Source organism: Cricetulus griseus (genome assembly GCF_003668045.3).
Source record: "Cricetulus griseus strain 17A/GY chromosome 1 unlocalized genomic scaffold, alternate assembly CriGri-PICRH-1.0 chr1_0, whole genome shotgun sequence".
In the NCBI taxonomy this organism is placed as follows: domain Eukaryota; kingdom Metazoa; phylum Chordata; class Mammalia; order Rodentia; family Cricetidae; genus Cricetulus; species Cricetulus griseus.
This window is the reverse complement of record NW_023276806.1, coordinates 263882260-263909092: the sequence shown is the minus strand read 5'-3', so window position 1 is coordinate 263909092 and position 26833 is coordinate 263882260. Positions and strand designations below refer to the sequence as shown.

The following is a 26833-nucleotide window of genomic DNA, read 5'->3' as shown; positions in this document are numbered from 1 at the left end:
AACTCATCAAGTGACAAGAAAATAATTAAGGAAAAAACAGTGATCTGAGACAGTCTAGGGAAAGTTGGAAATTGTTAGAAATGTATTGCTGGCCAGAATTCTCTTTCATGTGCTCTTGGCACCAAATGAAATATCCTAGAATTCATTTTTATAGTCATGGTGGCTAGCTTCCCAAGACTCTCTGGGGCACCAGCATCATCAGAATCAGATTCCTGCCCAGTCTTTCTTAGAAATGCCTCCTTGCTATGTCTGCACACGGCAAAGAAAGTCAGCTCTTTGCACACTCTCATTATGTGGTCACATGGAGTATGTGCACATATATGATGTGACATACACATACATATATATGGTTTATAATTCTGTTGCCATCAGAAATCTCTACTCTTCCCGAGGCTTAATCAAGCTTTTACCTGAAGGAGACACAAATCAGCATGATTGTCTGAGAATCTGAGAAACACCTGTACTAGCAGGGAACAAGTCAAGTTCCAATCTGGGGCCCAGAGAAAGAGCTTGGGCTCCTTCAGGTAAAAGCTTGAAGCTTTGAGGTCAAGGTCATAATAAGAATCTAGACATTTTTCACTTAGCTTTCTTTTCTATATGTCCTTGTTCAGTACTAGTTTTGAAAAACACAACTGTTTTGCTCAGTAAATAATTTAGCATTTCCTACTGTGTCTGAATATAAAGACCAAGTACAAATAGATTCTATTAATAGAATTATTAACTTAGAGAACAAAGAATTGCCAATTATCTGGTGCTACAAGCAGTCATAAGACCTTTAAGAAGGTTCTGACCTTCAAGAATTTTCTAACAGCTCCAGAGTCTCTCTGTTTGTCTCAATTCTTTGTTATTCTGAATCAGAAAGGGGATGTAGCCATCTTGTAACTTATTGGTTATTGATAGACTGCTACATGAGATTCAATGTTACTGTTGATATGCACTCAGTGGAATTTGTTACTGCTGTCTACCAGATACACAGGATGTTTCAAAAACAAAAGACAATAGTAGTAAATTGAACTGAAGGTACTGCTTTTGTGATTAATGTCAATATCTGAATTTAAGCATTTAGAATATGTGCTTTGAAAACCTTAAGAGGCCAGCTCCTCAGCACTTTCTCCAGCTTTGTTGATTTAGGGCATGCTCGTGGTAGTGTTTCTGGAGTCCCCTAAGTCCTTTCTCCTTTCTGGTGAACATACAACCAAACTGTTTCCTAGGTACACTTGCTATCAGGAATCATGCAACAGAGCTGTACTTTTAGAAATAAAATGTGGCACTGAATGGTCTTTTCCTTATGTTGGCCTGGTGGAACCTTTCCACCCAGGAATACCTGAAATACAGAATAAACACAGGGCAAACCTGTCGGCCACTTGTTGACAAAGGTAGACAAAGAAGATAAGAAATTTATAATTGTGTTTTGTACTAGGGACTACCGTTTCCAGTGATATAAATTGACATTATATTGATTTGAAAGAAGTCATCACATAATCATACTGAAAGCCATTCTCATTCATGCTACAAGATTTTCTCATGTTTTGTTTTGCTTTGATTCTTTTGAAAGCATTGTCTATAAGGATGATTCTTGTCACTGTATTTTCAGTTGCTAGCTGTGGCAATGTTCTTATGCAATTTCAGACTACCTTAATGAAGGCGAGGTTTAAATGAGTCCCCCAGACCCAAGATAAATGACAAATTGGTATTTATTAAGGAAGCACTAACATAGATAAGAGTAAATAACCACTGCGGTCTTCCTGCTCCAGAAGATGCAGTCTCTGCCCTTACTATGCTCGCAACCAATCCAAAAAACATAAGCCAGCCCCTCTTCTACATTATAAAGGATCATATCTGTACCTGAAATGATGGCCAAAGGGTGTGGCCACCACCACAAGTTCACTTGGCAAGGCAGAATACCATTACACCTTGAAGGCCATCTTGTCTGCTTTCTGGTCCAGAACCATGACATGTAAGATGCTTATGGCCTTTGTTCTCTTACTCTTAAATCCATTCACTGCCTTGGCAGTCTGTGCATCAGTCCCAGAGGGCAAAGAGGCATCAATCTGTGACTGCCTGGAAGATGCCTTGCACTGATGTCACTCCTGGTGGAAGAAAACACAAATCCATATCAAGTCAAATTTTGCAGAGATACAAAGTTGTGTATGCATTCTGGCCCTGTGGTGTGGACTCGGAGTTTACATGTGAACAGTATGTCATAAGAAAACTCACAGTGAGAGCTGGAATACCTGTTATTTTAGGTCTCAGGACTGTCTCCATTCAAGTGTTAATGTCTCAGTTCCTAGTGGAAAGTTTATTTCCAACAAATGACAGCATTTGAAGATGAACTATTCACTTATCTCAGATCTCAGGAATTTAAACTGAATTCTTGACAATCATGGCACCATCTTCCACAACCCTACTATTTCATGTATATGGGAACTGTGACATGGATCACTCAGTCTCCCAAAAGGGAAACTCAGAGACATCAATGATGGAGCAGTTAAAGGCCACACACTTGTTTCACTTGGCAGTCGGGAATGAGTGCAGCTTGTGGCAGCCGAGAAGTGGACATTTGAGAAAGCTGGCACAGGGACCCTCTCCTTACCCTTCAGTTCCAGCTGGATCCCCAGTCTGTGTGATAGTACCAACCACTTTCAAGATAGTCCTTTCTCCATGAGGGAGGGAATCCTCTCTATGATTACACTCAAGAGTCGTGCCCTGAAGTGTGTTCTTCTCTCCCAGGATGTTTCAGTCTAACCAAGCTTAAAACAAGATTAAACTTGCAATGACATAACACACCAGCATGACTATATTGAGGCTCGTGTGTGTGTGTGTGTGTGTGTGTGTGTGTGTGTGTGTGTGTGTGTGTGTGTGTGTGTGTGTGTGGTGTTTGTGTCCTCATATCTTTATTTAAACCATTTCCCACAATTTAACTGGACCTGACAATTTATTATTTGGTTTAATTGAAATCCTTGCTACAAGGTTAAATATGCTGGGGTACTTTTATTTTCATTTTTACTTATTCTGTGCATATATTTATGGTGGAAGGAACACATCTGTCACTGTGTGTATGTTTCAATAAGTTTGTGAAATCATTTCTCTCCTCTCATTTCTTGGTGGACTTTAGGGATCAAATACAAGTCCTCAGGCTTTCAAAGTGAATATTTTTGCCCATTGAGGCAACTCACTGGCCTAAGCCATCTAAATCTTTCACTTGCCCCTTTCATTCTTGGAACCAATGTGAAGATTACGGAACTGGTCATACATCAATACTACAGTGATTAGATTCGTTTTCTTAGATTTTTTTCTGATTCAATCCTCTTTGGGCCATCATCCATTTCATTGTTGACCTCTCTTCTAAGTAATATGACTAAAACTGAGTTAAAAGTGTTATATGAGAAAAAATGACAGTTATTGGTAGGGAGGTACCCTGACATGGTTTGAGCAGTTGAGGAATGAAAACTCCATGTAATTGGTGGTGTTATTAAGATGGAATATGTACATAAATTAATATGTATTAAACATATCCAACTTACTCATTTTAATATACAAGCATATAAATAAGGCCTACTTTAATATGTATATCTAAAGTCTATATTAATATCCATTAAATTTCTATTTAAAACTTTACCTCATTAATCATAAATATATTGAAATAATCTTATATTTATCAAAATAATAAAGTCCTGCAACAATAAATTTATCTTGACACTTACAAGCAACAACCTCTTTAGAGGAAACTCCCATGTGAAAGGATTGGAAGGGAACAGGGGTGAGGCTGGGGGAGTTTAAGAGAAATATATGAACCCAAGTTAAGAGATAGGGAATATTAGGCCAAAACATTACAATATCCCAGACTTTATTATCACATTGAAATGAGTACCATCTCACTTAAGTGAGTGTCTACTTGACAATCAGGTCATCGACAGGTTATAGTAAAAATCTCCCATCTCTGTGTCTCTACTGCCCTCATCATTAACTGCAGTTTGATGGGGAAACACACATCCCTTATACACAAATACCACGTAAAATTCCAGTGTAATCCTTAAAATGTGGTCCAGATGTATCTCCTCTGGCAGTAGCCCCAAGATACAACCTAAACTACAACATGTTCATGTTGAATGAGAGGGTTTCTGTCTTTCATTATTTAGCATCTCTTGGAAAGTTAATTGCCTTGCCATGAAAAGTTCACTTAACATGTTTCTCCATTACCCTATGCAAGAATACTATAATCCTGGTAGTAGTTAAGGTTGGATGGGTACCCAAGAATGGATTGACTTCTGTAGGTCAAGTGTGTTAGCACCCTGAAGAATGACATTTGATCTTCATCTGAGGATGGCACACTGAATCATGCATACACTGGAATTCACTTGCCTTCAGGTTGAGAGTAAATATCATGGAAAGGTCACCATGTCTAAGATAGACCCATGCAGGCTAAATGGAAATGTTGATTTTGGGTGGAAAATGCAGCGTCTTTCTCCATTTATCAAAAAAAGTAGTCAAAAACAATTACTTTAAAATTTTCCAAAGACTACAGTGAATAGATAGATAGATAGATAGATAGATAGATAGATAGATAGATAGATATGGTGCTTTGGTATTCATTTATGATAGAGATGTTGTCAAATTTATTATTAAATATTTCAATTTAAAATTATACTTATAGACAGTTAAAAACTGTGCGTTTTAAAGTATTGTTCCTATGAAAATAAAAATTGAACTTATAACTATATGCAAATAAGAAAAAGATCAAATGTTCCAAATGTATTTTTGTTAATTTCTTAAGTATTGTGCTAATCCTAGACAAATATTACTGTCTCTACTATTATTCAATTTTAATATATCAAACCCAGATAAAAGATAACTATACATGAGAACATCGTGATATTTTTCAAACTTTAAATACTCTTTACTAAAGTATAACCTTCACAATTTCCACATTAAAATTAAAAACCAGTAGGTTACTGATTAATGTGAAATAATTTCATCACTAATGGACAGTAAAACTTACATATAACTCATAATTAAACTCAGTCTGAACTCCTTTTGTATTGGGGATTGAAATTAGTATAAACTGGATAAAGAATTAATAGTCTACCTTCTAATTTATAAAATGAGGAAAATTATAATTTATAATCAGAGATAGCCATTTCATATACTAAATGATAAAAGTAGAAGGAATGTTTTCACAGAAGTCCCATGAGATTCCATTAGTCAAAGAATTACAGTTGTGTTCAATTAAGGGCCATTGTTATCATTCATGGAAACCTTGATTTGCAGATTTAAAGACCTTAGCCAGCAAGAATATGAATTCAGGGAGAACGCACTGATTGAAGAGGCTACAAAAAAAAAAAAAAAGAAAGAAAAAGACAAGGACATTTGTGTAAACATTCAAATACAGAGAGTGTTACTTGTTGGCTAAAGCTGCTCTACTTTAGTGTAGATCTCTTGTCCCTTGTGCAATCTCATATTCCCTGAAGATAAAGTGCCATATCTTCTTCTGTCACTATTCAACTCATTCCTCCTCAGACACAAGAGAGTTTCCCTTTGTATTTGGGGAAAGACTTGGGGCATTTAGAGTGAATCCAAACACTTTCTCTGCCTCCTGGGATTGAACTTCCTTGCATCTTCTGATTTGTAGATGATTTATGGTGTCTTGTTGTTCCCCTCATTTGGAGTTCATTACTCACAGCTAAACAGATGGCATCTTTCTCTCTTTGTGGAGTGTCCTGTTTTAGGGCTCTGAAGGTATAGTTCTGACTTGATGAGCCTGGAGATGCAAGCTGGGCCAAACTGACGTGAACAATTATGAGCAATATGAAGGGCCTTATTTGTGAAAGAATTGAAAGGCACTGACCAGAAAAAGCCATACTTACCACTCAGAACTGAAGTCAGGTCTTCCCACTGAGTGTGGATTCACAATCAAGACATGGTTTTACTTTCAGGTTATAATAAAGTCTTTCCTCTTCAGTCTTCCCTGGTTCTCAGTAACTATGCCATATAATTCATCTCCTGAGGGGTTAATTCATTTTTTTCTTGTAAAATTTTAAAACATAGTTATGTTCCATTAAACAGTGCACAGAAAACAAAATCACATGCATAAAAATCACATGATAGGAAAAAAGGTATATCAGGCAAATGCAAACAAGAATAAAACAAGGACTATTATGTCACTTGATGAAGGTATAATTCAGACACAAGTTGTGAAGGTATATTTATGCCTGGTCTCACTAATTAGATTGCAATCATAAATGAGAGGGTAAAACTTCCTGCTTACTCTATCTTTACAATGCCCAAGGCACAGTCCTTTTCAATGTAAAGAGATACACACTGTATTAAGCTGCAGTGGTGGGCACAAAAGGGTTGTCACAGATAAATTGAATCATAGGATTACTAGAATCTCTCTCGACACACTTTTGATTGGTGGTATGTGCCCTGTGGCTTGGATGCCCTGTTTCCTGCTATGTATGAATGGAGTCTGGCTTATTACAGGCTCTCCCTATGTGCGTAAGTTACATATCACAGTATAAATCAATGTCAAGGTTTCAAATAGCCATGGGCTGTTTCTTAAGATCCATGGGTTTCTTGGATAGAACCTGCACTGATCCAAACTGTGTTTACATATGCTGCTATCAAGAAAAGAGGGACACACAAACAAACCAAGCTTAGCATATTGATCACACAAGAGATAACAAGCTACTGTGATAAAGGAGAAGGCCAGAACTCAATCTAAGCTCCACATTGCATGGGAAGGGGGTTTTCATTAAGTGGTATGCTAGAGGGGGCCTGGAGAGATGGCTTAGAAGTTAAGAGCACTGGCTGCTCTTCCGGAGGTCCTGAGTTCAATTCCCAGCAACCACATGGTGGCTCACACCCATCTATAATAGGCTCTGATGCCCTCTTCTGGTATGTAGGACACTCATATATAAATTATAAATAAATGATTTTTTTAAAGAGAAAGCTGTGCTGGAAAGGTCCTCCCATGTTCACTAGTAGAGGCAGTTTTACAATGTGAAGCAGGGAACCCATAAAACAGAATAACCAGGTATGGGGGCCAAGAATAGGATAGATAGGTATTTTTCCTAATGAACCTGTGGCAAAGCATGCCTCCCTGGTCAATGGCAGTGCCATTGTCCTGAACCATAAATCTGGCAAGAAGGGTTTTTCTGAAAGATTTTACAGAAACAATGTGCAATGTCAAGTTTTCTAGTAGAGCTTTAGGAACAATGAAGCTAAGATCAAAGAGGCTGGAAGACAATTTCATTAAGTTCAGTCAAACTGGGAAACTGTTAAATCATCTCACTTTATGCACCCTACTGGTGTTCAGGATGGCCACAGAGTTTTTGGATGCTGCCTGGACATCTCCTCCCGTGTTCTCTTCTGTCCATGGTAAGTCTATAGCAGATGATTTCCCATGCTGCCATGGGACAAATTAGAAACCTCGATACCTATTGAGTGTTAGACTCCAAGTCATGTGATATTGCCCCAAGCTTACTAAGTTGCACACACTATGCACACACACATGGATGTTTCCCTAGGTGACATTTTTATCTTGACAATAATTTGGGAAATTCTTTGGGTTCCTACTCTCACCTCCTGATGCTGAAAGTGTCTTGTAAACCTCTGGTAGCTTCTGCCCACATGGTCCTTGACTCATGTTATTATTTATAATCCATCCTCAGAATCATGGGGTGTGCTAGTATCTTTGAACAGCCCTGTCTTGGCACTATTTTTCTCAGTTAAATGTGTGTAATTGGGTCACTCTGGCACAATTACCACAAGGTTACAATAATAGGAGTTCCATTGGGTGTTTACTTCTCCTCATTTTCATTAAATTTTCTCATAGCAGATATAAAAATGGTCCCTTAATTGGTACTGATTTGCAAATATATTGAATTCCAGCATGTCAAAATAAATTAGATTTGTCTCTCTCTAGAAGGAGGGCAATAGAACCAGATTGGAACTACTGAACTTTTATAGCATCTATTGACAAACACTTTTATGCCCTAAACTGCACAGCATTTAAAATAATTAGGAGCTTTGTTCAGCATGCATAACATTTACTTTTATTGTTGTTTCTTGAACCCAAATATAAACCTTGATTTTTAAACTGTGAAATAATTATTTCACCTCTATTTATACTGTAAAAATGGGCTCTAACATTTGGATACTACAAATTATGTTATTTTAATATAGCTATTATCTAGATGACTCAGATATTTTAAAACATTTGCTTGAAAAAGTATTAATGCACTATGTATTTTCCCAAACAATTAGAAATGTTAAACACATATTAATTTATGACACTAAGAAAAATTATGTTGTACATTTCTTACACATAAATTATTATAAAGCTAATAATTTTTCTGGTTCATACTTTATTTACAAGGATTTATTTAAAACAGTAAGTTTAGAGTTATTTTGATCAATTTTCTTCTCAATAAAAACCACTGCTGTTTTGGTCCATTATGCAATGAAGCATTATCCAGCAAGGCAGGGAAACGGGGATGATATAGCATGAAGCTTCTTGGGAAATTAAAGTACTCAGGGCTAAAAGAAAGGCAATATTCCATGTCATGCAATTTTAACCTTTTGTTTTCTTTTTCAACAAAACAAATGGAATGCTAACTTTCATCTTCAGATATGTCCATTTCGCTTGTAATGCCCACAGGAATCAGGAAGTTAGTAAGGGGCCATGGTAAGGAGGGGGCTTCAGGGAATTCAATGCAGTGATATAAAGGGAAGTAGTGGGACGAGTAGGATTAAATGGGGTGGGAGAGAGAGAGTGGAGCATATCAAGGAATAAGGGGAGGAATAACTAACACTAATAATAACTAGTGACCTTTTGAAAAAGCAATAATTAATTTTCCTACTATAAAACATATGCATCCACATGGATGAGAGGAGTTTAAATGGAGTTACCCTATAACAGGGGAGCAGTACCCCAATTGACCCCTCATTTTTGAGCTACTATACAAGAAGTCCAGTGGACCCCTAAACACTACAGGCCATTGTCATTGCTATTGGGTTACTTTACAGGAGTTCCTGGTTCCTCTGTGCCTGAAGATATCACATATTTAAGTCACAGAACATGGAGAAAACATGCTCAAACTAACCTGGGAGTTTCATCCCTACTAACTAACTTTCATAAGGCTTGGGGAAGGTACTGTGCCTGCTACTGTACGGAAAAAGCAATCATCAGTCTTCCCCAAGTGTGAATTATGTGTACTATAATAATGACTAGCCTGGCAACAAATGCAATAGGGGTGCAATAGTGGTCCACATGTCATGGGAGTGGCCAACCACTTTGTGATTGGATTTTAATCTTGGTCCATAAGAAGAAGCCCACATATGATGCTGTTACTCAGGCCAAGAACTTGTGGCTATCCAGAAAATAGGCCCTAGGAGAGGACCTCCTACTATTAGTCTACTAAATGGAATTAGTATTAAATTAACTTCTAATGACTTGTAGTTATACCCATAGATTGGTGCCTCTGTCAACCCTTATCAGAGAAACCCCCCTTTTTATTTTAAATCAGTAGATAGTAACCAACGGAGACCCAAAACTGATAAAGGTGCAAGGAATGAAAGACAATGGAATTCTCAGCCGTAAATGGAATGTCACAACCCCTCCTCCCAGGCTCAGGGATCTTCGTGAAGGATATGAGTGGAAAGTGTGTGTAAGAGTCAGAGGGTTTGTATGACTACAAATAACCAGTGTTTTCTGGACACAAGAGTAGCCGCACATACAAACTATTAGCAGCTATGACAGCATGCACAAAGCCTGTGAATGACAGAGCAAAACCTTGCATGGAGAGGGCATCGTGGCACATTCGCATGCCTGGACAAGGAGTTATTCACAATTGATGGTGAGAGGAAGAGTCAGTTTTCTTTAAGAGTATGACCCCTGGTAGGTTGGCCATACTCAAGTAGTTGAGCTACATAGACAAGGATACATGAGTAGCACAAATTGGACTTGATAGATTTTACAGCAGAGGGCTAGAAGCAAAGTTGAGCAGGAAGATAGAGAAAGGTGGATCTGGTAGGGGTTGGGGGTAATTATGAGTAAAATGTACTGCATGAAAGTCTTGAAAAACTAATAAAAACTTTAAAAAAGAAAAGTAAGTCTGCAACGGTGATGCACACCTGTAATCCCAGCCCTCAGGAACAAAGGAACATAAATATCACTCAAATCTGAAGGCAGCCTGAGCTACAGAGAGAATCCAACACCAACTACACAACATAACCAGATATTATCTTTAAAAAAATAAATTTAAAGAGGTCTACTAATACACATTATAAGAAGAATTTCAGGCGTATGAGTTAATGGTGGAAGATTTGTTTGGGCTAAGCCTTGTGAGAAATCTTTTCTTTTTTTCACCTATAATTAATTGCTTCTGAAATTAAGCCATACATTTTAATTATACTTTGTAGAAGGAAAGAAGAACATAATACATCATAATCTATCAGTTGCAAAGAATGAAATTTGAAAATAAACTTAAAAAATGATTTCTCCCATGAATCAAATATAGTCACTTGATGCTATAAAACAAAATCCATTAGTTGTCAAATTTTAAAAATTCATACAAATCATACTTTAAAAGCTTTGAATTTCTTTTGTCAATTGGAAATATCACACTGGACTTGCATTCATGGAGTTTGTCAATATAATACAACATCTGAGTTATACTTTGTCTATAGCCTTACCTCCATCCATCTCCATGGTGATTCATGCTCACCTGATTTAACCTGTTTATGAATCTGTCTCTCTATCCATAGAATTACCTTGTTCATAATTTGTTGTTAGTACATTTCATATTCAAGTTATATCTCACTGCAGAAAGAGAATGCAATTTGTCAAATAATGTAACAGATATTTTCCAGAGCATAAAACAATAATAAAATGGACCTGACTGCCAATAAACAGAGAAGAATTGAAAATGTTTAATCTAATGTTCACTTTTCATAGAGGTCCACTCAATTCAGGAAGGAGAAAATTGAATTTTTATAGTGGCGTTTGTTCTGGTAGAAAGACGTATGCCGCTAGAATAATTAAGGCAAAGGTTAATGAGCTGATATTTGTCTAGAAGCAAATTAGTTTTACACATTCGCTACCAAGAAGAAATTTAAGTGCTTTATTGGTATGCAGAAGATGTAAATTTCATTATAAATTATGTCATTGATTTTTTCTTGTATTAATTATTTCTATCCTGATTATTCAGTTAAAGTAGCAAAAATGAGTACAGCATATTGTTTTCATGTTTGAATTCTTTTCCTAATGTTAATGCTAGAAGGGTACTTGTTCAAGCTGTCAGATTCATATGTATACAATGAAGACATAGCAGTTAGCTTTCCTCATATAGTAACAGGATAAAAACTCAATCAAAGTGAATCTCTACCAAAAAAATTTCCAGTTTTGAAAATCATACCATAGTATGACTAATATGTTTTCTCATGTCCAAATTATTTTTAAAAAATAGCATGGTATAGTATGTCACAAATTAACAACTCACTGTTCTGGTCTTTGAGTATCCAGTACAGCACCATCATATCACAGCAAAAAGCGTAAGAACAACACCCTTGTCATCTGGAAGCTTTGGCAGTCAGGAACCCAGGCATGGACTGGGTATGGCCTGTTTTGTGTTCTCTCGTGGTGTTCTCACACAGGTGGGGGCCATTCACTTTGGGAGGCTCATGTAAATTTCTAATGAATGGTTGAACTTGGATACACTTCTAAGCCCAAAGATTCACAGCAAGTTTTGAAGGTATTAGATCTTGGGGCTTAGGTTTATTGCAGGTTGGTGATCGAACATCACTTTTGGATTTTTGCCACATTAAAAACTCCCCCATGACAACTGGTATTCAGTCCAAGGAAGGATATTGTCAATAAGGCCTGTTGGCTACAGTGAAGATATAACTTTCAACTTCCTGCCGTATGAACCACTCCCAGAGTAGCTGTTGTTACTCTGTCCAGCAAAGGATGTGGTCAAAAGTGTCTACTGTCTGGACATAAGTTTTCAGTTATGTCAATCAATCTCTAGGTGACTGTCATGTTAATCTGGTTAGAAATTAATAGCACTTGGCCCTCATGTAGGAAAAGACAAATGAATGAGGAGAAAGAATGCCAGGAAGAAAGAGTGGACTATCATGTTAGAACTCTCTGCCCTACCCACCCCCTCTCTATGAATTGCTCCTTTTATTCCCTTCCTGGTTCAGTGCTACAGGGTCTCTAATTAATCAACAGGGGTGAAACAAGTAATCTTTATTTTCCTTTATAGGATCAAATACTACAAATTTACATTTAGAGAACAAATCCAAACTTAGAACTTTGTTTATAAATGTGCTGTTCTTCTTTAAATAGTATGCCAGTGTCATTTAAAGGTCAGGGCATTTCTATTGCACTGACCCAGTACTGAAACAATGTCTAGATTAGTTTCTTATGGAACATATTAGTTTAATAATACCATACATTAGAAATATCTACTTCATGTTTCTTTTTCTAATGTAACAACATTAAAATTAACAAATGAAATTGATAAAACTACTAAATAAAGAGTTAGAAGATAGAATTCCCTCACCCTCCCATTCTCTCATGCTTCCCACTGTGTCCCCAACCCACTCCCCACCCACTCCCCAAGAATGGTGATGGGGGAATTGTCAAAGTTTGCCACATCATTTGGGGGAGGACCTTGGCCCTCTTTTGTGTATCTGGGCTGCGATAGTATCACTGCATAGGGAATGGGCTCCCAAAGTCCATTTGTGCTCTTAGAGATAAACACCGGCTCCACTTTAAAAGTCCCATAGACTGCCCAGGCCTCCCAGTTGGCACCCACATTCAGGGGGCTTGGTTCTGTCCATTACTGGTTCCCCATAATATGTTTATTCATCCATCCTTAGTGGTGAGGCAGCTCTCCCCAGAGTTTCCGATGGCTAGTGAAGGAACCAACACTGCACAAAGCAGAGAAGAAAACAGAGAAATGGATGGGAGTAAATTAAATAAGTGAATTAAAACTAAATAAATATCTACTTTATACTCTTTATCAAAATGGCATAAATGGCTCTTGTTCTTTATGAAGACAAGTTACTTTGGCTAGCATTTTAATAATTGTTTTAAATAATTTTAATAAGTGTTAATTTTAATAATTATTAATAAATTAATGTAGGTTGTATGATATTCTAAGTCTATTAATATAACTAATGTGATGAGCCTGCTATAAAAAAAACACTTTGTGTGTGATGCTTTAGGAATTGCAACTGGAAGAAAATGTTCTAGAATTTATAAAAAGTATCATTGTTTATCAGTAGATATTTGGATAAATCACTATATGTTTCCAATTTCACTCTTAAAAATAAATGTTGCTTATATTTTTGGTTGTGAGGCTATCCTTTAATGATTGAGCCATCATGTCCATCTTTAATCCAAACACTTGGGAGGCAGAGGCCGGATGATTTCTGAGTTCAAGGTCAGCCTGGTCTACAGAGTGAGTTCCAGGATAACCAGAGCTACACAGAGAAACCTTGTCTCAAAAAATAAATAACAATAATTATAATAATAATAGCATTGTACTAAAATAGATAGGAAGGAAGAAAAGAAGGAAATGAGCATCTTTTACTTTTTAACCCTGCAGACCTCCTCCTGTAAGTGAGCTTGCCGCCAAAGGGACTGTAGTTGGTGTCATTTCTGCTGCCGCTATCAATCAGAGCATCGTGTATTCCATTGTGGCAGGAAATGAGGAAGGTAAGTAGAGAGTTTTGCCTGTGTTTTCTCCAAAAACCAATAAATGTAGAAACATGTGAATTTTTAATTAAGCTCTTATTTTCTCTATCCTAATGTAATTGTGTCTGTCTTCAGTGTCATTGATGACTTGATTAATAGTCTAGGTGCATTAGCTAAAGTCATTGTGTGCCCTGGTTCATGATTAACATTCAATTACAGAAGCTTTTACCTTCCTTTTCTTAGTGATATTTTTGTGACATTTCTTCAAAATGAGCAAATGGTTCTTTCAAATACAAGAGATAATTATTTTCTAGTCTCATCTCTCCCCTCTGTGTGTGTACCACCACCCCGACCTCATGTCATACTTATCCTGAAGAAGCTTTGGGATCTTATATAAGTATAAATACCAAAAGAGACATGTCAGTGCTAAAGGACATGTGTGCTGTATAATATGATACCCCAAACAGTCAAATCGGTTAAGAGGAATTTTGAATTTTGTCTTTTAACCACTTTCAGAATGGTAGTCATTTGCTGGATTCTAGGAACAATAGCATCTCCCACGCATGTTCCCACCATGTTCCCACTAGGAACAGTATTGTTTCCTATTCATTCTTCCCTGGAGGAACAATATCATCTTCCCCCGAAGTGCTTTTGCATTTCAGCTATTGTCTGCTGTTTCCTCTTCTGAGGCACTGAGCAGACTGGGATATTATGGGTGGCTGAGAATTTTTAATAAGTATTTAATAAACTAGTTTATTTTTGAGTGTTTAATCAAAGAATAGGCATGTATGTTCCTTGGCATCTTAAAGCACAGTCCTGAGACTGTCTGAAGCCTTTAGGTGAGCACCTGTTACTAGAGTGGGCTGCCCCTGCCAGAAGCACTCACTGACGCCCCTGTTTATTGATCCTCTGTTTTATCTGCTCCACTGGCCCTCCTCCCTAGGGGCTATGGAACCTCCTCTCCCCACTGCTTCCACCTCAGAAAAAGCTGTAACTTCTCAACCTGTTCTGATGTTCACCCTGTCCTTGTCCCTCAAGATAGCAACACGCTCTATTTATCAACAGCTTCCACCACAGTGACTGTTCCATGCCCTTTAGCCATTTACCCACTCAGCAAGTACTGACTGTCAGCTGTGTGGTAACGGCTCTTCCAGCTGCCAGGAGTGTAGAGAAAAGCAAACAAGCATGTTCCTGGTGATCTCAGAATTAAAGAGTCCAGCCATTGTTAAGCATGAATGTAGAGTGTTTCCAGTGATGGTGATCACTACAGAGAAAGGGTAATGTAGGGCGTGGGGAAGGGATCTGTGGAATACTACACAGATAGAGTGCTCCCTTTTGTCTACTTAAAGTACTTACATAATTTTAAAAAATATAACAGAGACCAAGGCAAAGTATTTTAAAATGCTCATAATAAGAAAACACTGTATAAAAGTAACCTACAAGCTAAATTACAAACATGACCTTTGGTGTTCATAGCCAAGCACCAAATCGGCAGGATTGGATGTGTGTGGTGAAGATCAAAAACTGAAAATACCCAGTTAATCAAAATGAGATGGGATTCTATAAGACAAAGACCCTGCTAGGGCAGGACCAACATCACAGAGGATGGCCAACTGAGCACATGCACCCAGCAGACTCTCTAATTAACATGTAACTGAAGCTACAGTCTTCATGCACCATTCAGGGAACACACTTTGATAATCCCAACAACAGGAATGTGTTTCCAGGTACTGGAGCCACATGAGTTTTAAGCTTAACAGTCCTTTTGGATGTTACTAGTGTTGTTGAAACCATGATACCTTTTAGAGAGATATTTTTCCTTGCCACGTGAAGAAACTAATGAGTTGTATCTTAAATTCCAGATAAGTTTGGAATCAACAATGTCACAGGTGTCATCTATGTGAATGCACCATTGGATTATGAGACAAGGACCAGCTATGTGCTTCGAGTGCAGGCAGATTCTCTGGAAGTAGTCCTTGCCAATCTCCGAGTTCCTTCAAAAAGTAAGTTACATTGCTTAAGAAAATGACTATATTTTGTGGTATTTTTGCTGGTTTGATAATCAGTTATATATGCATAAAATAAAGCTATCCCTTAAGGCTGAGGAACCTCTTAAGTGCTAGAGAGGAATAGCCATTCATCTTAGCAGATGGCATGGCAGCTCTAGGGATGAGGTAATAACATACTATTTATAGATGATATATAAAACACTATTATGTTAACTTCACTTGCATAAGTTGATCAGTAAAATTTTAATCCCCCTTGAAAGCTAGGGTGCATGGCTAACATTGCTGCAATTGATGTGTGACCATCAGACACTGCCTACATGAGACTAAATGGAAAGCTTCTTAAAAATATTGACAGCTGGGAAACCAGCATGGGACTGTTCCAGACCCCCCAGAACATGGATGTCAGTTTGGAGGTATGGGCAATCTATGGGGCCTCTGGTGGTGGATCAGTATTTATCCCTAGTACCCTAATGGACTTTGGGAGCCCACTCCACATAGAGGGATACTCTCTCAGTCTAGACACATTGGGGAGGGTCTCGGCCCCGCTCCAAATGATATGACAGATTTTGAAGATCCCTGTAGAGTGGTAGAAAGGGGATGGGATAGGGGGTTGGTAGGATGCAGGGGAGGAGGAGAGGGAGAGGGAACTAGGACTGACATGTAAAACAAGCTTGTTTCTAATTTAAATTTTAAAAAAGGAAAAAATAGTGACTAGTGGCCTGACAAGATGACTCAGTGAGTGAAGATGCTTGCCACGAAGCCTAGACATGAGTTTGGACCCAGCATCCTCATGGCAGAAGAAAAGACTCTGTTCCTGAGTATTATCCTCTGACTACCACGTACATAGGAGGAATGCATATGGCCAACATACACAGAGAGAGACAGAGACAGATAGACAGAGAACATAATTAAGAAAAGTATAGTATTTTAATATTTTAAATTAGTGATTAATAGTAATTATAAAATTACATGTAGTATCCCCTTTCCATCCATTTCTATGTGATGATAAAATGACTATCCTTAATTTCAGTCATGTTGTGAATTGACAGTACATAAAAGACATGATATAGCCACAACAGTGATACTAAAGTATTTCTCTGAACTATCAGAGCAACATGACTCCCACGGAAAAGCAAGCAGGACACATTTCACCTAACTATACAACAGAGGCACCTGAAGAAAGAAAAAGTACAATAAAGCATCTAAAACAGTAGTTCTTAACCTGTGGGTCATGACCCCCTTTGGGGGTTGGAAAGACCCTTTCACAGGGTTGGCATATCAGATACTTATATTACAATTCATAACAGTAACAAAAATTGCAGTTATGAAGTAACAATGAAATAATTTTATGGCTGGGGATCACAGCATTAAGAAGATTGAGAACCACTGACCTAAAACGTTCACCTTTTCCCTTTTGATCATCTTTCAACACGGTATTAAAAGATGACATTCATCATCTTCTCTAGAAGAGGAAGAGGAAAAGGGATGGAGGAAATGTGGGACCTCAGAAAAAGAGCAAGGTGCTGAAGAAGGGCTCAGCGTAGGGGAACAAACGTGGGAGATGCGATATACAAGCACATCAGCTCAGCAGGGGACTGTCACTAGAGACTGTTATTTACCATAAATTTTACCTAACGAACTTGTGTGGGTGTTGTTTGCAAAGATACGTCAAAGTTATTTTAAAAATCCAGGTAAATAATATATCTTATTTTTAGATAAATTTTATTTAAATTAGAAACAATCTTATTTTGCCTAACAATCCCAGTTCCTTCTCCCTCCCATCCTCTCTGGTCCCCTATCGCCCCCCCCCCTTGCAATCCCATCCTCCATCCACTCCCAGGGAGGGTGAGGCCTCCCATGAGGGATCATCAAAGACTGTCAAGTCATTTGGGACAGGGCCTAGGCCCTCCCCCGTGTATCTAGGCTGAGAGCAGCCTCATAAATTAAAGGAATTAAACTGTCCTCAGTACTCAGAGATAATATTTCACTGGCATATTTAAACTGCTTCAAAAGAGTAGACCACTTCTCCCAGGCTTTAAACATTTGTAATTTTTTAAGATTTTTATGTGTATCAGTGCTTCCCTCCATTTATGCATGTGGCAATATGTGCATAGAGGCCCAAGAAGGGGTCAAACCCTCTAGAACTGGAGCTATGGGTGGTTGTGAGTCACGGTGTGGGAGCTGGGAACTGGAACTCGAACCTCTACAAGAGCAGCAAGTGCTCTTAACCACTGAGCCATCTCTCCATCCCCTTCATTAAAGTCCATAAGATGGCACCAGTGAGGTGGCTTAGCAGGAAAGGGCAATTGCTGTCAATCCCCAGGCCCCCATGGCTGAGGAAAAGATTTCTGCAAGTTGTCCTCTGACTCTCCCTTACCCAAGACAAACCGGCACATGCACACACACACAATGAATTAAATGAATGCAATTAAAAAAAACTATAAATTGCAAGCATTTACACTTTTAGAGAGGATAGAAGAATCCATAGACTGTAAACCTATCTGGCTGAAATGTTATAAAAGAGTGATATTATGTAACTTGTTGGCTGAAACAAATAGACAAAATGTTGTGAAGAAAAGGTGTTATGTAACTTGTTAGCACAGCAAATGGGAGAGGTTAATTGAAAATTGTAGCTATCACTTTACGTTGAAACAAATAGCTTTAAAAAGGCAAATTTTACTGCATGCTTGGGGTATAGGACCTTGCATTTCCAAAGGACTATCTATGATTTTCAGAATAGGAAGATGATAAGTTCTCTATATAAACATATTACAAGTAATTCCCTCCACTATGGTATAAACATAAATGGAAGGCAATAGAATTTTACCCAATGCCAAAGTAAATGCCTGAATGTGCCCTGGTGGGCATGCAGTGATGAGACCAGCTAAAAAAAACTCATGAATTACCTCACAGAAATGCATGAAGCCTAAGAGCCACATATTCATTTGTTCACTGCCTGATTATTTGAATATTGTTATTAACATTTCATGACTAACCTTTGCCTTCTGCTCAAAATGAAGACACATGCATTTCCAACATTGTTCCATCTATTAATAACTGTTAATAGCCTGAAATCAATCCCTAGTCCATTAGCTATGCAAATAAGTCGATCATTATGTAAATTGAGGTTAATTAATTAATTGTCTAAAGGTTTTAATTTGCTACAAAATTAGCTACCCAATGGATTTTAACTCTATTGCACATCATATTAATAAAAGTAAGAATCTAATTCACTAAAGTTATAGTTTATTGTGACTTCATCAAGCAATTGTTCATAAAACAATTTTCAAATTGAAATTTATAAATGTTCTATAAATAAATTTAACATGCAGATGAAAATTAAAATAGGCAATTAAAGAATTCATGTCATAGATTCAACATTGGAGGTTAAGACAGTATGGGCTAGTGTTTTTCAGTGCTTGAATTAAAGTTGGGCATATTTCAATATCTAACTCTTACCAGACCATCACATCGAAATAGTAACTTGTGTAACACTCTCTTCTACAAGTCCAGCTACCTGTCATCACATCACTCTAAAACTCATCATTCCAATCCATCTTTAAGTATCTCCAGTATTATCTCTTAAAAATAATGCCAACACAAACAACTCTGACCTCAAAATGAAATAAGTGATATTTTGTTCTTGAAACAAAAATGGGTGACTACGACCCAAAACATAATTCAGTTTTATCGAGGAAGTCACATTCAACTGTGGCAGTGAGTACATGCTTTTCTGTTATAGAATAAAGAATTTATAAATTAAGGTATTAACAAATGCAAATAATGATGGATATTATTTGTGAGCTATAGTGTGGGAGCTTGAACTGCAACTAGATCCTTTACAAGACCAGTAAGTTAAAAAAAAAAAAAAAAAAAAAAAAAAAAAAAAAAAAAAAAAGACCGGTCAGTGCTTCTAACCACTGAGCCTTCTCTCTAGCCTCTTCGTTCAGGTTTTTCAAGTGCTGAAACTGGGGCCAGTGAAGTGGCTTATCAGGAAAGGGCCATTGCTATCAAGCCCCAGATCCCCATGGTTAAGGAAAAGATTCCTACAAACAAATTAGCTCTTGGAAAGTAGTGATCTGCTAACACATTCCAGGGTTTCACAGGATCCAAAAGATATTAGGTCAGACATAGTAGTGAGCAGGAATGACTTTCAAAGGAACTAAAATTAATGCAAGATAATCTGGCTCTAGTTTTGCAGGATTTTAGCTTTTAACAGTCACAAATTTCTAATAAGTCATGTAACTTTCACCACAGGTATGGATGATTTTGTAAACATTCAGTTCACAGTAAACCCTCTTAGATCTTAATTAGAACTCTACTGCTACCTCTCCCTAAATGAACAAAATATAATACACTTACCTATCTCTTCTGGTTAGTTTTTGTTTGAAGCATATTTTTCTAGCTATTAAAATATCTATACTTGTGCTTTTTCATTTTCTTCGAATATATTTTCCATTGTTTTACCTTACAGTATTCTCTGCCCTTGATGGTGACCGTATTTTTGGATGCAGCAGAAAGATGGGTGCTATTTTCTAATACTATCTGCCAGTCTGTGTTTTTTAATTGGGAAATTGAAACTATTAATATTGAGTTATTAATGAACAATGTTTAGTTACTCTTTTTATTTTGTTGTTCCAGTGTGGGATTTCTTCCTATTGGATGAACTGTTCTGGGTTTATTCCTTGTGTCCTCTTAATCTCTTAACTTTAGTTAACCTCTTCAATCTGAAGTTTTCTTTCTAGATCAGTGGTTCTTAACCTTTGTAATGCTGCAACCCTTTAATACAGTTTGTGAGCCCCAACCATAAAATTATTTTCACTGCTTCTTCGTAACTATAATTTTGCTACTGTTATCAATTGTAATTAAATAGCTGTTATTCCTGATGGTCTTAGGCAATCTACAGGTTAAGAACCAATGTGCTAGAGTCTTCTTAGATTTGGATTGGTGGGAAGAATTTGCCTAAATTTTTGTTTTGTGGCTTGTTGTTTTCTTTCATCAGTTATGATTGATAGTTTTGCTGGATATAGTAATCTGGGCTGGTATCAGTGATCCCTTCAAGCTTGTAGAACATCTGTTCAAGCCCTTCTGGGTTTTAGATTCTCCACTAAAAAGTCATATAGTATCCTAAAGGGTCTATTTTTATATGTGATTGATCATTTTCCCTTGAAGCTTTTAATATCTCTTGTCTGTTCTGTATCTCTAGTGATTTGAGTATTATATATCGTGGGGAGTTTATTTTCTGGGCCTGACTATTTATTGTTCTGTATGCCTTTTGTACCTTGATAGGCATCTCTTTATGTATTTCTTTAGACTGGAGAAATTTTCTTCTATGGTTTTGTTTCAAATATTTTTGTGCCTTTTTCTGGACTTCTCCTTTGTCTATACCTATTATCCTGTTTAGTTTTTGTCTTTTCATCCTGTCCCAGATTTCTTGCTATTTTGTGCCTGGAGACACCTCCCACCCTTGTTTTAGGTTTAACATTTTATTTGACTATCCATTTCTTCTATCTTGTTTTCAACACCTAAACCTCTCTCTCTTCCATGTCTTTTAATATATAGGCTTACATCTGGTGCTTTTTTTTGATAACATGGATTTTTCATTTCCAGTTTCATTCAATATATATATTCTTGAATTTTTTGTTATTTCATTCAACTGTGTTTTCATGAAGATGTTAATTTATATCATATTGAGGTCCTTGACCATATAAATAATTGTTACTCTGAATCAACTAACTTGATTTTCTCAGGGCCTATTACAGTAAGGTTGCTGACTTCTGGAGGAGACATGTTGTTGGTTGTTCATGATTAGTTTTTGTGCTAGGCATCTAGAATTATGATCTCTGAAGCTTTTCTTGGTGTAGATATATGGTCTTGTCTTTGCTGAATGATATTCTGGTCTTTAGTTACTGTTACTCTGTCTGGGTCCCAGCCAAGTGTGGTGGCTATATGGTTCCTGATGCAGATTAGATCTGGGTCCCAGCCAAGGCTGCCATCTGTGGTGTCCCTGATAGGGAGCTATTCTGCTGGGTAACAGTGAGTCTCAAAGGATTGGGGATGGTCTAGAATAAAATGCTCAAAGGGATCATGGGGGAGAGCTAGGGGACGTTGGGTCTGAACCATGAGGCCAAGTCCATAGAGGATGGAGATGGACTTAGAGGAGGGATTCCTTTGAGCAGATTGAAGCCCAATTAGGGGTTAAACTTCAGAGAACAAAATGGAGGACAGGAAGGGGATAAAGGTTGCCTACTTGAGTTCCAGTCTAGTAGTGGTTCTGTGGGTCAGTGGAGTCACAAAGGAATGGAGATGGTAATGGTGTAGAAGGAAAAACTAAAATGGGCCCCAGGGAAGGACTAGGGAGACCCTAGGATGGCAGCAAGAGGCTGAGGCTAAGGGTTGTTTCTTTAAATAATGACACTCAAGACCTTGTTTATTGAAACAGAAATTAAATAAAAATAACAAATAATTATCATTTTTTGTTTTATGGGCCATATGCTTTTTCTGTAAGGAGTGTGCTCAATAATGTCACCATCCAATAGTAAGAAAAAGCAACAAACAACACAAGGCAGACTCCATCAAATGCCACTGAAGCTTTTAATGAAGTAGCTATGGGTCTCAGCTTACCTAACTTTTTATTCATTTGTTTTAGAGATTTCATTCAGAATTATCTAGATACATAGATGGATAGATAGATAGATAGATAGATAGATAGATAGATAGATAGTTATCCTCCTTCATAACTGGTAAAATTATTATTTAAATTTCATTGATCCTCTTTGATACTATTAATATAATAAATACACAAAGTAATGAATTAGAAAATCCAAATATGTATAAGACATATTTAAAGAACATATTTTACCAGCAAATTAAAAAATAAAGCATTTTTTTTACCTACTGGCTTATGAACCCAGCACTAAAACAAATATAGGAAAGATGAAATGTATTCCAGTAGTCACTCTCTGATACACCCTTCCCTTTGCTCCAGTAGACAACAGACTCAAGCCTCCACATGTCCTGATGACTGCCCAGGCCCTGAGTGTCAGTGTATTCATTGATCTGATGACCGTTCATTAGCTACCTACCACATGTCTGTCACCATAACAGTATTTGAGGACACAAGGATTTTGGAATCCAAATTGCTGCCTTCAAGTTCCCTTTGATTGAATAAAGAAACAAAAGTAACACATAACCATTGACAATGCAAGACCCATACTGTGAGTAATTGCCAGTGCAGGTACAAAATTGACATCACTCAGAAGAGTTCACCCAGGAAATAACCCGACCTTTGCACTGCACCTTTGAGAATGAACTAGAGGAAGTTCCGGGGGCAATTCTAAGCACAGTAAGGAGATACTAAAAGTATGAGAAATAATCATTTTGTAAGAATCTATAATAAGAGAACCAAGGTACTGAAAATCTAAAGAGATTTGTAACAAATTTAATATAAATAATAGATTTGTAGGGCATTAAAGCAGGGTTGGCTGCCTATACTCAAAGGAAGAAAGGAAAATGTCAAGTGAATGGATTCATGGGAGATTTTATATGAAAGAAAATCAAATTCTGAAGTTAGATATGAATCCTTCCCTAAAGTACACTCATCTTCATAGAAGAAGAGGTGTGGGCTATATATGCCTTTCCATGTCAAGTTCGATGTTCGCAGCTACAATAAAAGTACAATTGTTGGGTGAGGAACTCACATTTGAGACACAGTAGATAGATCCATAGGTAAACAGATACAGCAGCTGCTATTACTATGGTGGTGCTCCTAATCACATCTTGATCCATGTAGACTCCCAGAATTATAAAGTTAGGATTCCAGCCTTGGGCCTAGTGATGTAAAATACAGATCCTGCTCCAAGTCAGACAGAGTTCATTATGAGCACAGATTCACTTGATCTTCATGTCACTGAGCGAAATGGCTCAGTGGGAAAAGGCACCAACCAGTCAATGTCTGTTTTGGTTTTTTTGTTTGTTTGTTTGTTTGTTTTCCCCCCATCTCCTTTCAGGCATTTATTATGTTTGCCATTTAGATAATGATGGTGCTGTCTAGTCTCAGGTGGTATCTGTTGTTTTGATTTCATTTCCCTGATAGCTGAAATACTAGTAATTATCCATATATTTTACTGGCAATTTACAATTTTCCTTTGAGAAATATATATATTTAGAAGCCAGGCAGTGGTGGTGCACTCCCTTAATCCCAGACCCCAGGAGGCAGAAGCAGGCAGATCTCTGTGAGTTCAAGGACAGCCTGGTCTATACAGAAATATGTATTTAGGTTGTTTGATAATTTTTGGACTGTTCTTATCACTAAGAACTTTTTAGTATAATATAGTCAAATGATTTATTGTCAGATAATTTAGAAAATACATACTCTTAATCTGTATTACACTCAGCCCCATTGATGTTTCCTGTGCTCTGTGGGGTCTTTTTAGCATGAAGCAATGCCTCTCAAGTTTTGTGTTTGCTCCTTGTGCATTGAGAAACATGTCTCAATCAACACAAAGTAACTTCCCCATAAGTTTCTTCTAACTGTTTTATAATTTCAGGTCTTTTAGCTGTGTTATTTTTAAGCTTTTATCAACCAGAAAAAAATCTTAAATGAAAAATTAGAAAGAATAGTGAATATATATGTATGTATGTATTTTTGTGTAGGGAATTACAAGACATGGTAATTAGGATACACTACATACATATATGGAATTGTTAAAGGATATATTTAATTGATAATAAAAATATAAATGAAAGAGTACTCTTTAAAAAAAATCTATGACCCGTATCTCTGTTCTGAGTCCATCTTTAGTATGACTGTAAATATAGTGAGAATAGTTGCAGTGAACTGAACCCCATTCATGAACAAGATTTTTGTTAGAATTGCTAATTTTGAGCGGGGTATAGAATAGTGTTAGCAGGCATGAGGCCCTATTGGTTCTTATCCCAATAAAAACAATAGCCTTAAAATGGAGTGTGTAAATATATCCACTGGGTATTTGTTCAATGTGTGAGTGAATCTGGAAAGTTAGGGCCAAACTGTGAAGGGCTTGAGCGTCAGGCTAACGGCATCAAATCTGTGTGTCACGGTTCTCATCCACCCAGGACTAGCAGCTTAAGCACCGGTTCCCTTCTACCCCTCCCCACACTGGCCCTATAGCCCTGGCTACACTGCAGATGAGCCACACCAGTGCTGACATCAGGGAAATGGGCTAGGCTTTTGTGTCACTTCGCACTTACTATGGGGACAACCCATTTGAGGGATTTCCTTCCTTGGAGGAAAGCGAGACTGGCTCCCGTGGTATCTATCACTCTGTTTGCTAGGCCTCCCTTTCACCTTCAGTCTCATTCTGACAGTATCTGCACGCCCTTGATCGGCCCTCCTGTTCAACGCTATTTTTGATCCAATAATTTTGAACATGAGAGTGATGGTATTTCTAATAGGCTGCCTGCCTTGAACTGGTACCCCCTTTAGTTTCTGTACACGCACTGTATCTTCCCATTACCAACGCAACTGCTCCTGAGCTCACAGAGCAAAATATTATATGTCTCAAAGTAGCTCTCTATGGAGCTGGTAACTACAAGACCTAGAAAAAAAAAACTGTTGCAATATTTCTGCCATGGTGATATACACGTGCTTCATTTTTATGTAGTGTAAAAGAAGCAGTAACACAAAACTTTATGGCTGAGGTGGATTTATGTAATTCCATAACTAAAGTGGCAATGTTTGCTTTATTATAAAATTATAATTATCTTTAAGTGTCGAAGAGAAAAACCAAATCTTTTTGCAAACACATCGTCATATTTTGACTCAGTTAACTAGGCCTTCAATCAGGAATAAATGACAGGGCAATTAAGATAAGCTTAATCTGGTGATAAAATGACTCAAATGCCATTGATTTCAGTTTATGGTTTTGCTTTAGGGTACAAGCTTGTAATACATTTCATTTTCTTGGCTTTTTCTGGCTTTAGACAGAAGGTCTGTGACAGATACTGCTAATGACTATGTGTTATTGACTGACTTACAAAAACATTCTTCACATAGCTCAAGCCACAAAACTGAAGCATGTCACACAGTATAGTCTTCACCATAAAAAAACAAACTAGGTGTGACCAGTCTCTTATGTTCATATGGGTGCAGTTCTAGAAATCCTATGAATAATTCATTAATTTCAAATACGGAGACCAGTTTAAAATAATGCCATGGCGTGTGTAGCATTTTTATCTCAAACATTTTACAATTCTTCTTAAGCAGGAGTGGTAATTTAAAAAGTAAGCCCCAGCATTCAGCAGGCAGAAGGGGGGAGGGATAATGAGCTTAAGGATTATGAGCTAGCCTGGGCTACATAGGTAGTTGAGGGACAGACCAAACTGCATGGAAAGATCATGTTTCAAACACTTGATGATAATTTTTCTTAGTGGTAGATGCCTGGCATACACAATACTCCTGGATCTGGTTTTGAGGACTAGTGAATAAAAAATAAAAAGTATTTAAGAGAATAGGAATGCATAAGATGGTATCCTTGCTTATCTTTGAGAATTGAACCCAAGTATAAAGACAAAAGATGCAATTTCTTCCTTCTTAAATTTCCTCTAATTATTGCAATTAACAATTGTGTGTGTGTGTTGTTGTTTCTCTGAGCCTTGTTCATACACTGAAATATACCTCCCCTGAACTGTTACCAGCCCCATCATCTGAGCTTTTCCTGAGCTATTTTAGTCCAAGTCTAAATTGAGAATCAAGTCAAGATTGTTTATTGAATTTAAATGTTTTTCAAACTTATATCCTATTTCAGAAAATAGAAAGCACAAATGGTCTATTAATAATGAGAGTCCTAAATGATACAATGGGTCCCTAGGCTTCTACAATCAGAAAGACACTTGCTCCATGGAGAGTAACTAACCCAATTTAATGCACACAAAACAATGCATGGAACTGAAGTCCATTAAATAATGCATAGAACTAAAGTATCATTTCTGAAAATAGAAAATTAAGGCAACTTTCTAGGTAATAGAAAGCACAGGATAAATCATCACTATTTTCTTCTAAATGACAAGAACTCCTTACTACTTATGAGTAGGAGTCAGATGTACTAAGTCTACAGATATTTAATTATGACCAGGGTTT

General features: G+C 37.3%; 1 protein-coding gene across 5 annotated transcripts in view; it reads left to right on the top strand.

Annotated features, from left to right (window-relative positions):
• The window catches only part of Pcdh15 (protocadherin related 15), a 678164-nt gene that overhangs the window by 552181 nt on the left and 99150 nt on the right, over positions 1-26833 (top strand). For all 5 annotated transcript variants that reach the window (XM_027394186.2, XM_027394188.2, XM_027394187.2 and 2 more), the window contains 2 exons: positions 13617-13726; positions 15568-15708. In XM_027394186.2, coding sequence (XP_027249987.1) covers positions 13617-13726; positions 15568-15708 — 251 coding nt within the window. The remainder of the gene's footprint in view (positions 1-13616; positions 13727-15567; positions 15709-26833) is intronic.